General features: G+C 45.6%; 1 protein-coding gene across 1 annotated transcript in view; it reads right to left on the bottom strand.

The window, feature by feature from the left end:
* Positions 1 to 12,915, bottom strand: part of KIAA1549 (KIAA1549 ortholog) — a 103,885-nt gene that overhangs the window by 44,873 nt on the left and 46,097 nt on the right. Inside the window, exons 11-12 of the mRNA XM_021692837.1 lie at positions 9,988 to 10,172; positions 1,563 to 1,765 (exon numbers count right to left, since the gene is read on the bottom strand). Coding sequence (XP_021548512.1) covers positions 1,563 to 1,765; positions 9,988 to 10,172 — 388 coding nt within the window. The remainder of the gene's footprint in view (positions 1 to 1,562; positions 1,766 to 9,987; positions 10,173 to 12,915) is intronic.

The raw sequence follows: 12,915 nt of genomic DNA on the forward strand, positions 1-12,915 counted from the left end.
GGGGGGGGGGGGGAGAGGTCACATTAATTTAGATGTGGAAGTCAGGTTTCCAGGCAAAACAGACAGAAATGAGACAGTTCCCAAAAATCATCTTCAAGGAACACGTTGCTAGCACATGGTCCCCTCTTGAAGACAATATCATGTGGCTTCTCTGGCTCAGCAGGCTGCATTCCAAGGAATGTCAGGAAGCTAAGGGCCAGACTGGAGGATGGTCCCACAGTTGCCAGGGCCCTGGATTGGTAGTCTGGGTCTGGCATAGATTGTATCAGAAGATCTGGGGTTCAGGCCTGGCTCCCAGTTAACAGGGACTGCAGAATCCCTAGGAACCCAGGGTGGTCCTATTGTCACCCCCACAGAACCCCAGAGCTCTGGGAGAAGCCTATACTTACAACACAAAAGCAACGATCACCCCTGAGCTTTGAATCTGTCCATCAAAAGCAAGGGAGACACAGAACGAGGTTGCAGGAGGCTAATGAAAGTCCTTAACCTGTTAGCACCCCTTCTCTCGGTGCCCCTGAGTCCTACATTAATCATGCAGACCACTGAAATGTTGCATCTAAATGTTTAGGATGAGACGACCAAGGGAAGAGAAAAAAAAAAAAAAAACTTGGCAAAATTATACTAACATATTCAACAGTCTTTAATGTGATTTGATTTATTCTTAGCCTGCAAGATGATTAAGCAAATAACATCTCTCGACATAATTCATTTTCTTTTGTAGAGATCATGGTGTAACATCCATTAAATTGTTAAAACTAGGCCAGAACCCCTTGGGGTAGAAATTGTGACAGCGTTTCAAATGTTGGTATGATCACACATTTCTTCCCTCTTCGCAGGAAATCAAGATTTGGAGTTCAAAGCTCAAAGGCAGGCTGATAATTTGAGGCTTCCATACCCTAGTGTGATTGTGCTGAGATCTAAAGGCAGCTGCATAAAACCTGATTCTGAACTTCCACGGAGCTAGGGCCCTTCTCCTAGGATCAGAGGGTGAGGGGGAACTTCCAGGTGGTGTGTTAACACGAAGCCCTCGGCCTGCTTCCCTTTGATAGGAGGAATGGAAAGACAGTGGGGATGGGGAGCTGGGCAGGGAGGAGGCAGTGCCGAGTCCATGGAAACATGCTAACGAGGGTGACAGCAGAGCCGGCCAGAGGGAAAGCAAGCAAAGAATAAAGGACGTGATGAAAGTCACCGCAGACACAGCAAGGAAGGCAAAGTCAGTACAGGCTGAGTGTGTATTATGTGTCGTGCACTTTTCAGACATTACTTCTGGTATCATCTCCAGAGGGCCCAGAATGATCACCCCAGAATATACCCACTCGAGCTAGGCAAGACCTAATCAAGTCTCGGGGGTGGGACCACCAAAGCATATGGCCGCCTCTGGTGGTCCACTGGAGTGGATCGAGAGCCCGGTGGTTCGTGGACTTTGGCAAGCTGTTGCCAGTCTCCTGGGCTGCACACCCAGGGAATACTCACCATCACCTCTTCTGACACTGGAAACTGACAAAACTGAGAAGGGAAGCATGCTCTGTGATAGGGAACAATACAGAAAGCCCGATAAGAACCTTCCTCTGTGACGGAGGTTCTTGGAAGGGATCTTTGCCTTGGGGCTCGGCACATCTCCGTTTTCAGAGGGCGTGGTGTGGTCCTTCACCGGTCCCGGTCCTGGCAGTGGTGCTGGCTCATGAATAATCAAGATGTCGTCTTTATTGTGCTGACCCAGATGCTGCTTAGCAAAATCAAAGCCCTTCACACTAGGGATCTGCAACTAAAACACACACACACACACAAGCGAAGACAGTCAATCTGAAATCTGAGGATGGTAAATCCCTTTTTACCAGCTGGCAAGATTGCTGAGTGCTGACTTCTGACCAGAGATCATGCCTGCCATCCCATCATTCTAATTCAACAAGCATCTCTAAAACGTCGGCTGTGTGCACAGTGCCATTCACACCTAGAGTCTGCAGAAAAGACAGATACTTGTGAAAGATTAAAGAAGAGTACAGGATCAAACACCTAGACCGTAGTACAAAAGACATCACAAGATGATACCTGCCTGACCCACCATCACAGTTGCATGATCACGCGGTTCCAGAGAGAGTGGCACGAGCGAGATATTCTTTATAGAGAAATGAAGACTTGAGCCAGGATTCACAGGACAGGCAGACCTTGGAAATGAAAAGGGGCAGCTACACAGAGGATGTTCTAGATCAAGTCAGGCACCAGAGAACACTTGAGGGCTGGGAAGAGATCCCATCAGCTGACCTAGAAGGGTCAGAATGTGGGGAGGGAGAGAAGGCTGGCCAACACCAAATGCCAGTTTCTAGAGCAGAAAACCACTAAATATTTCTGAAGAGGAAGATTTCTAAAATCCAAGCAGACAGGACACACAGGGCTGTTGGAGGGCCAACAATACCTATGCAAAAAATGACAAAAGCCTGAGCCCTAAACCCTAGCAATGGAAATGGGAAGGAATGAATCGTTCTAGAGACTGGGCTGAAGGATCTGGAAGCCAAAAATAGACACAAGAGGCAAAGGAGGGAAAGGGAAAGCAGCCAGTGATGACTTGAATGACTTATAGGCAGGCATCCTGAACGGGGGAAGGGACATTCATCATGAAAGAATGGTAACCTGAGGAGATAAAAAGATAGGTTTCACTTTAGACATGCTTAGTTTGAGATGGCAGAAAAGCTCCAAAGGAGAGTAGCCCCGTGTAGCTGGACACGGAGGACAATAGCTTGGGGGAAATTTCAGGCTGGAGACAGGACTTTGAGAGAATCTATACAGAAGATGACAGGTAGGGGACCTGAGATTTTTTTTCTCAGATTTTTCAAGATGAAAACAGAGTCTGTGGATAAAATGTTGGGGAACATCTAATAGTTTGGGGCTCAAAGGAGGAAAAGGAGGCAAGCAAAAAATAGACGACTTCAAAAAAAAGAATTTGTAAAGTTCAGTGTAATAGAAGGCAAGGGGATACAGAATTTCTAGAAAGGAGTGGCCAACAGAAGTACTGGGGGCACAAGGAGGAAGGAGAAAGGGGTCTTCAAAAAAGCCCACCTCTCACACTGGGGGACGCAGAAGTCCTACCTGAGATACACAGTAGCAACACCAAACCCACAGCCCAGACCCCTGTCACCACAGAGTCCAGACCTCAGCTTCTAGCTTCCGGTGCTAACACAGGAAATGTGCTCAAGGTACAGAGAACTGTGGGCAATCAAGGTGAGGCACCATTTGTGGGGACCCTAAAAGTGTAGGGGGGTAATCATGCATCATTAATTTGAGTTTGCAGAGTATAGGAAACTAAACTACATTTCAATAATTGTCCCAAGGGCCTCCTTGGCAGAAGGCCACATGCACAACCAAAGCCCTTATCCGGGCTGTATTCTACCCCTAGAGAGAGTCCATCCGTCAAAGACAAAGGCCAAACCAACCTAAGGAGTTATTTTAGACAATGTGTTATGTAGAAGCAAAAGGTTTTGCCATATCTGTGTTAATTTTATGCCAAATGAGTGACAACACCAATGGTTTCCATTTGTAATCTCAGAGGTCTTTTTAGCACTGCAAGTCTACAATCAGTGAAGACAAGGGAAGGAGTCTGCAATAATGACTTCTGCCAGCAGAGGGGGACAAAACTTACTATAAATGTAGTTTACAAAGATGTTGCTTGGAAACAAAAGGTAAAGACCTGGTGGGCTGTATTTTCTAAATTAATGATGTCATGTGACAAGAGCAGGCTACTCCACACAGTCCTTGGCTCAGGAACAATCTTTCGTGAATATGAACCCAAACCTGCCCCTCTCTGGTTCCCCTGCCCCTCCAACCACTCAGGATACGTTTATCTCCTCATCTATAAGACTGTGATCTTCAGCGGGGCTCCCTGAATCCCTGGGGGTGTACGTTTTCCTAGGGGCATGCAGCCATTTTAAGACTGTCAAAGTTCAGATGGATAAGCTCTGTGTATGCTCTTCACTACCAGTGATTTTCCTGAGAGTGTGCCTGTAGTCTAGCCATCGGGCTGGTTCCCTTTTCCCGCCTCCTGTTATAAGGGTCCTTCTGCTTTACAGAAGAGAGGCGCCCCTCTCACCCACACGGGAGCCTTTACCCAGCCACACCTCATGGTAGCTCCATAAACAAGCTACCTCTAAATCAAAGGATGACAGAGATAATCAATAGTCACTGAGTCAACACCATCAACACCATTTAATAAATCTTGGTAAAACCTTTTTTAGTGTATTTCCCAGCAAGAAACTAAATGCCTCCAACGACCAAGAGACAATCACTTTTGCAAAGCAGACGATCTGCTTTACCAAAATTGAAGGAGGAGCCACAGATTGTCTCCTCCAAGCAGAGGTCTCCAAGTGAATAAGGGAAAAATACAAACAGCTCTACCTCTGTGGTGCATTCAGTGTACCCCAAGTCTAGGAGTTAACACTACTGGTCTACCCTGACAGACTCTCGGGTTCGTGCAAGAAACAAGCATATGTATACATCAAAAATGCTTCATTATTATTGCTGTTGGATGATGAAATATCAAGCAGTTAATATAAATGCCTAAGCATTCTCAGCCATCAGATAAAAGCTATGAAGTTAGATACGAAATTTTATAATTCAGCAACAGGGTGTGACACATGGTAGACCGTCTGTAAATATTTGATGACTAAATCAATTTTAAAAAGTCAATTGAAGGGCGCCTGGGTGGCTCAGTTGGTTGAGCGACTGCCTTCGGCTCAGGTCATGATCCTGGAGTCCCGGGATCAAGTCCCACATCAGGCTCCCTGCTCAGCAGGGAATCTGCTTCTCCCTCTGACCCTCCCCCCCTCATGTGCTCTCTCTCTCTCTCTCTCATTCTCTCTCTCAAATAAATAAATAAAATCTTTAAAAAAAAAAAAAAAGTCAGTTGAAGCTCCAAACTTGCTGGATCTTGTGGGGAGCCATGAAAAAGGGTATATGTCATCATAAAATATAGGTCCATAAAAGCCCTATGGGCTTACTGTTGATTCCTACTAACATTTTCAAATATCTCCATTAGATCCTTGCACTTCTTACGGGCAGGGTGAGTCACCACCTTCTACAACAATAGAAATTTGGCAATTACTCTATGCTTCTGCACAAAACAAAAGCTATCTTAGAACACACACAGAAGGAAGAAATTAGAGGAAACCTTGCCCACTTATGCATAGAATTAGCTTTTGTTTCATCCCTACTTTCCAGAATGTTTTTTTCTAGTTTTTCCATTTCTTTAAAAAAAAAAAAAAAAATCTAGAGTTAAGTCTGGCTGTATTGTGTCTCCAGCTTCCACATGCAGAATAAGCTTCAATCAGTATTTTATAGAAGAAGAGCCACAATTAATTAGTGCCTTCAATATTTCCATTAGGACCCTTTATTTCTGAGGAGAGACAGTTCTTTTGTTCCTTCTCTCTTTAATATGTCACCGAGGGGACAGGCCCCATTGTCCGTGCCCCACTGGAATAACATCGCCGACAAGTCAGAGCGGGTGGGTAAAGCTGGTCAGCCAAAGAACAGGAAAGGTGCCTGATGAATTTTAAAACATGTGAGCCGTAAATATAATACAACCCCAGGCAGAACAAGATGGAATGAATCTCTAGCACTCCAGTTAGCCTGAACCCCTGGGAAGGAGCAGTTAAGATAACAATAGAAATCAAAGAGCAAACCCCAAAGGTGCCTGGGTCAAAATCTGCCATCTCGAAGACAGCAGCATTGTCTACCCATTTCTTATTTGGTGGATGAGATCTATGAAAAGTCTCCGTAGTCGCCGTGCTGTTTCCATTCAGAAGGTGAAGACAAGGCAAAGTTACCGCCTGTGTCTGCTGCAGCCCTGGGGACCCCGGTCACCCTGCGGTCTTGGAGGTAGAAGAGCAGAACTCCAAGACTCTCCCGCCCCTGGGGGCCACAGCAAATCGCAGCCAAGTGAGCACAGGTGAACTGAACTCTCCACATATTAGGTGCCCCGGGGTCCCTGCAGAGACTCGAAGAGCAACCACAGGGGACAAGATGGATTTGGCTGAGATGGGACAAGCACCCATGGAGCCCCTCTCTTCGATCAGCTGTCCACACAGCCTCCCAAAGTGGTCATTCCAGAGATAAATATGTTCAAGCTGCTGTCCCTGCTGAAAATGCTTCCATGGCGCCCACCACCTACGGCCCACTGCCGACCCCTGATAGGTCCCACAACTCCTCCCAGCCTGGCTCTTGCCTCCTGTCACCTCACGGTTTTTGCTGTGCCCTTCCAGACAACTTTTGCTCCATCATCCCTGACATACAGGCCATTGCCTCCACCTGGGCCCACTTCACCTGGCTTCACCTCCTCCACCTCTGAGCTCCGGCCCCAGCATCACCTCTTTTTTTTTTTTAAGATTTTTTTTTATTTATTTATTTATTTATTTATTTGACAGTGAGAGAGAGAGAGAGAGAACACGCACAAGCAGGGGGAAGCAGCAGCAGAGGGAGAGGGAGAAGCAGGCTCTCCGCAGAGCAGGGAGCCCGATGCGGGGCTCGATCCCAGGACCCCGGGATCATGACCTGAGCTGAAAGCAGACGCCCAACGACTGAGCCACCCAGGCGCCCCCCCAGCATCGCCCCACTCACCACCCAATGGGGTGGCTGCCCCTTCTCCCTGCTTCCAAGACAGCCTAGACAGACTTACGCTACTGTGTGTCAGTGTCCGGGTCCCTCGTCCTTCTCCCTTACCGAAGCCCTCGAAACAGGGACTGCATGTTATCTGGGCTTACAACCCGGCCTGGGCCTGCTTAGGCTCAGAGCAAATGCTCGGTGTTTGGTGAATGGATATGCAGTGACTAAGGCATCTCCATGTGGCTGCCCGCAGTGCCCACCAGTCAGGAACCACGGTCCCACGCCAACCAACCACAGAGAGTGGACTGTCCCCATCAGAAGGAACAAGTTTTCACGGGACCAGCAGCATCTAGCCAATGCCATTCATCTCTTTACATAGAACCTCAACAGGGTGAGGTGGGTCCAAGCTGCAGTTTTTCTGATACCAGTAAACAGTGATGACTTTAAAGAGACTACAGATAAAGCGAAGATACGGGTTAGATTTGTTTTTTAATGACTGGAAATAAAAAAGGGCCCTCTCTCAAAATGTGACAGAATGGCCTCTCCCTCTTATCGTATGTCAAAACTAATCCACTCCCAGACAATCTGGAGGTTTCCTGCTCGTTACAAGGGGTAGGGGGTGTGGGTTTTTTTGGTGGGCACATGTATTGTTTCCAGATGTTTGTAGCTCCGGGATTACGGAGCTCAAGGATCTGGGAGAGTAGCAGCAAGGCAGCATCAGGGGGCAGGGTGAGCAGAACAGAAAGAGAGACAACAGAGAGTCGCACAAGAAGGAAAAAGAACTTTCGCAGTCCCAGGGAAACTAGCATCTTTCCAAATTGTCCCAAGGGATGGGCTAGATAGAGGCCCTTCACCACTGCCAGATAAATCTTAGAAGAAACACTTGTGAAGTAGAGATATTTGTTTCTAAACTAAACAGAGATCATCCTTTTCCTATTATAAACGCATGACAAGATCTATACGGTAGGTTCCTGTGCCGGCAAACCAAAGACCACCCTTCTGAAATGTCACGGAGATCAGGCCCCCCTACCCGGGTCAGAAGACGCTGACTCCCTCAGGGACTCCTCCACACAGAAGACCTTCCAACAAACATGTTGTAAAGACATATGCACAAATCCTCCACCACATGCAAAGCAAGAGCAACCCTAAGGGCTGGAAGTTCTATTTGAAACTCTGTCCATCTGATTTACAGCAACATCTGGGGCACGAAGATATTTCAGAAGTAAAAGTGGGAGAAGGAGAAAACCTGGGGAGTATCCTGTTTTGAACTCAAGGGATGCTGTCCTCTGACAGGTGAATGAAGTAACAGATGACGGATGGGCTTCCACAGGGAGTGTTTATGTTAGGGAACCTGGAACATGAAAGGCCTGAATACATAACCATCTACACTGGGTAAATCTCTCTGCAACAATACTCTTTCACCAGAACAAAAACATTTCCAAACTTATTGTTGACCTTATTACAATGAAATTCACACTATGAATGATTTAGTACCTCCAGCACTTTTTCCAGGGTTTTCCATGGCATTATCTAGTCTAACAACAAAACCATCTCAGCACACTCTGTAAAGAATAAATGAAGATAGGTAATAAATATAATGTTAATGTCTAAAATGCTTCCAATACCCTTGATAACCATCAGCTTGCAATTTAGTCATGATTTTGCATTTTTAGTTAATTCATAAGAAAAAGAATACTCTTCATTTACTTTTACAAAAGTACAATAAGTGAAGAATACCTACTTTTTCATTCAGCAGGTGTAGGTTTGTAATGGGCAGAAATTTTTAAACCCAGACAGAATAAATTTAAAAGGTTAACAGGCAGCCCTTTACTTCTTGTTCTTCTGCCTCTTCCTTGCTTTCTCTTATCAAAGTTCTAGAGTCAAGTGAGTCCTCTAAATGTGTGAGACCCACAGAGGGTGCACATTCACACACAGTCGACAGATTACCACTTTCCATCCCCTTGGTAACGGCTCATTGCCTGGGGTGCTAGATGTGTGCAGCTACTGTGTTCTTCTTCGGTGCTTGGCATGTTTCTGCTCACACCAGATCAACCAAAACTCGATACTTACCAAGAGTCAATGTCTCTGCTCTGAAACTGGTATGTGACAATTAAGTATTGCAGAAATCATTGAAACATAAAAGTGAGAATTGCTATTACTATAAAAACTAAATGGGGGGGTGCCTGGGTGGCTCAGCTGGTTAAGCGTCTGCCTTCAGCTCAGGTCATGATCCCAGGGTCCTGGGATCGAGTCCCGCATCGGGCTCCCTGCTCTGCGTGGAGCCTGCTTCTCCCTCTCCCACTCCCCCTGCTTGTGTTCCCTCTCTTGCGGTCTCTCTCTCTCTCTCAAATAAATGAAATCTTTAAAAACTAAATGGGATGCTTTGGTACAACATGAAAAAGATGTTTAAAAACACACTGCTGTGAAGTTAGGTGTAGGTGAATTAGCTCTGAAAGATTACAGAGTTGGGGAGGGTATCAAAAAAAAAAATTTAAAAAAACCCTAGAGCACTTTACACTCAGGTTGCTTGCTCTTCTCTAAAGAAACCCAAACTGGAAACTGCAGCTGATGCATTATAGGTGGTGTTTCTTTTTTAATTTTTTTAATTTTAATTTTTATTTTTGAGAGGGAGAGAGAGAATCACAAGCAGGCTCCATAGAGAGCCCGATGTGGGACGCAGTCTCACGGCCCTGAGATCATGACCTGAGCCTAAATCAAGTCGGACGCTTAACTGACTTAAACTAAAACCCAGGTGCCCCTAGGTGTATTGTTTCTTACAAGAAAAACCAAACAGAATCCTCTTGGTAAACCAACAGTCCAAAAAATAAAATATAAAAGAAAAAAGACTCAGGGTACATCAAAAGATTGGCGAATACAGACCCACTCATATCTTTAAATTAAAATGTTTAAGGCATATAAGTATCATTTTTTTAATGATTAAATGGTCTTGATCAAGGTGGACAGTGGGTTTCCCATATGGTGGATGGAAACTAAAGGAGCCGTCCAGTGGAACTGTGTATGAAAGAAATAGACACACAGATCTGAGAAAACCTCCCTTGGCTCCCGTTCTTTGAAAATATCCAGGGTTAAAATAGATCAGAATTCATACAAAAATGGATGTGATCTTTGAACTAATCATTTCATAAATAAAATCACAGTAGAACTCAGCGCTCATAACACTGCTAAGCCTTGATACAGCTTCATCTTCTTGGCGTATAATTAACACTACAGAAGAATCATGGTTCCAGTAGCAAACATGAGGCAAAGAGATACCACCATTAAAGCCAAAAAAATGTCCCTATCAGCTTTCTGTCCCAGCTTTCAGTATCAAGAGCCTGAACTCAGCCTACCCCAGCCCATATGACTGCCCGTGTGAAGGCTGGGGGGTCACACCCTCACCTTCTGACGCTGCTGGATGTTGGCCACCGTGTCGGGTTGGAAGTCCAACTTGTCCGTGCGGCAGAGTTTCCAGTAGAGGATGATGACAATCACCATCACCACCAGCACTGGAATGACCACACCGACAATGACCCAGAGGTTGCTACTCTGGGACTCAGGGGATGGCCTCTTCACTCTGTCCAAGGCTGCAGACAAAGAAGACAGGTCGTTCACTAATTCCTCTGCACTCACTTACTTGACAGCCCTTCTGTGCAGGGAACATGGCTTCTTCGATGAGAAACCTGGAAAGTCCTTGTCATTTCAGGTCAAGTCAAGCGGTTAGACTCTGTGATCTCCTGATGGCCAGAAACGTGATGCAGTGAACAAGCATAACATAGAATACAACATCCTCAATGCCCGAGGGACCATGGTGACATATTGACATGTCTAAAGGGAACATGGCTCATCCAATGGCAGAGCTATGTTAATTCCAGGTCTCCTGACTTCCCATGTATTCTACTAGCTCCACCCTAATCTCACTGCAGAAACGCTTCCATACTAAAAATCAGAAATCCCAATAAATAGTCTACAAACACTGTCTTAATTTCTTCACCTGTGTCTCTCTCTAAACTCCTGAAACAAGATTTAAGGCACCAGATGTCAATTTTAAAATTACATGACACCCAACTTAACTTACTCGGAATCTGCCATTCCCCACTCTCCTGACCACCCAGACCACTGCTGCAGCCTCCCATCTTCCGTGACCTGGGATGAATATACTTCAAGCACTCTGCCTTCCTTTCCTTCACCAGCTCCTTTCCCTAACCTTGCCTCCTGGTCCTGGGCCCTCATCCTCTTCATTCTGTACTCATCCTCTCAAGGGACTCAGCTCCTCTTAAAGCTCAGGTTCCAATTACCAAATGCCCCAGACCAAAATGTCCCCCTCCCCTCTGCCCAACCTTCTCATCTGTTACCATCACTTCATAAAAACTGCTAAGAAGGTGAGTTTCCTCCTTGTCTAAGTTCTTTTGCTCTGGGTGCCTTTGCCTAGCAAACGGTACCTTACTATTTTTTTTTTTAAGATTTTATTTAATATTTGAGAGAGACAGTGAGAGAGGGAACACAAGCATGGGGAGCGGGAGAGGGAGAAGCAGGCTTCCCGCTGAGCAGGGAGCCTGATGCAGGGCTCGATCCCAGGACCCTGGGATCATGACCTGAGCCGAAGGCAGACGCTCAACGACTGAGCCACCCAGGCGCCCCGGTACCTTACTATCTTAAAAAGCATTTTGTTACATAAATATGTCATCTTGATATACTGTACTACTTTACTCATTAATATGGTCATGACTCTAAGCCTTGTCTTTTCAAATACAGTTCAGTCTCCACGGGCAGAGGCTAATAAGTTTTATGCTCTTTTCATATTCCATAATGGTTAGCACATGCTATGGGATCAAAATATTCCTGCTCAAAGATGTAACAACAAAAAAGATTCTTGGGGGCGCCTGGGTGGCTCAGTTGGTTGGGCGACTGCCTTCGGCTCAGGTCATGATCCTGGAGTCCCGGGATCGAGTCCCGCATCGGGCTCCCGGCTCGGCGGGGAGCCTGCTTCTCCCTCTGACCCTCCCCCCTCTCATGTGCTCTCTGTCTCTCTCATTCTCTCTGTCTCAAATAAATAAATAAAAATCTTTAAAAAAAAAAAAAAAAAAAAAGATTCTTGGTGCTAGTTTAAGTGTGGGTTCAGGCCTCTGAGAGTGACAAGGGAGGGGAGCAAGCACTCTAAAGCATGAGCATTATGAAGGAAGCACAAATTACAGAGCAGAGACTATGTAGGAAATGGAAAAAGGGACAAAGTATTAATCTCTAAATTTGGCCTGAATAGAGTCTATATACGTAGCTCATTTTGCATAACAACTGACAATACAGGAGTGACAGAATCAAACCGAGGAGCTGGGACAACTGGATGCTCTTCTTAGTTCTAATCTAGAACACCCTGGGAGAGGCACAGATGCATCAAACGAGGCCTGGCTGCCAGGGTCTACAGCTGCCTGGGGGCTGAGCCTGATGTTGGCTGAGGCTTCCAATCCCACGATCCTTATCCCGTGGTCTTTAGCGGGAAGCTGAGGAAACAGGTGCAAAGAACAGAGGAAGGAGCTTGAAAGGCGCCCATACTCCATAGCAACTAATCTTCTTTCAAAGGTGAAGTGCTTAGCTGGAGTGGGGCACCTCTCCTACAATCAGAAATGCCCTCGATGAATATATATAAGTGCTTTGTTATTTTTTTTCCTCACTGCCCTGAAACAGAACATACTAATATGCAATCATATCTCAAATACACAAACCACCAACTGATTATTTGCTTAAACTCTCCCCATCATCATCTGTGAATTAGACAGTGTGCCCATGAGCCCTGGTCCTGCTTAGTTTCCAGGGACAAGTACAGATGTCACAAAGAATCTTCTGTTACCGAGGATAACCGTGAAGCTGTCATTCTGTAAAGGTGCCTTTGCAGGCTATGTGTTCTCTATAAAGAACTTTTCAATAGTCCCCGATGCCCCATTCCTTCCAAACACTTACTTATCCATTTACTGGTGGGAGCAAATATCACCAAGCTCCTACAAGGATTGCTCTCTGGCTCATAAGCAAAAGCATCCACATTAAAATAGCAGTCTGATTCATAAAGGAACATTTAGAGGAAAACACTCTTCTGTTCCTCTCCTTTTTCTTAATTTTAAATACCCAAAATCTGGGAGTTGAAAAATCAGGCACTGGGAGCAACCGCTGCCGAGGGCAGGAGCCAAGTATCTTCCAACAATAATACAGAAATATCAAAATACCTCTTTCTAAATTGTGAAGCACTGCAAGGATGGGGAGGGAGAGAAACAGCACTGAAAAGGGTAAGGATCAAGGACTTCTTTGTGTTAAAAAACTCAGCAGGAAGCCAATAAATGC

Source organism: Neomonachus schauinslandi, chromosome 12 (assembly GCF_002201575.2).
Source record: "Neomonachus schauinslandi chromosome 12, ASM220157v2, whole genome shotgun sequence".
Taxonomy (NCBI): Eukaryota; Metazoa; Chordata; class Mammalia; order Carnivora; family Phocidae; genus Neomonachus; species Neomonachus schauinslandi.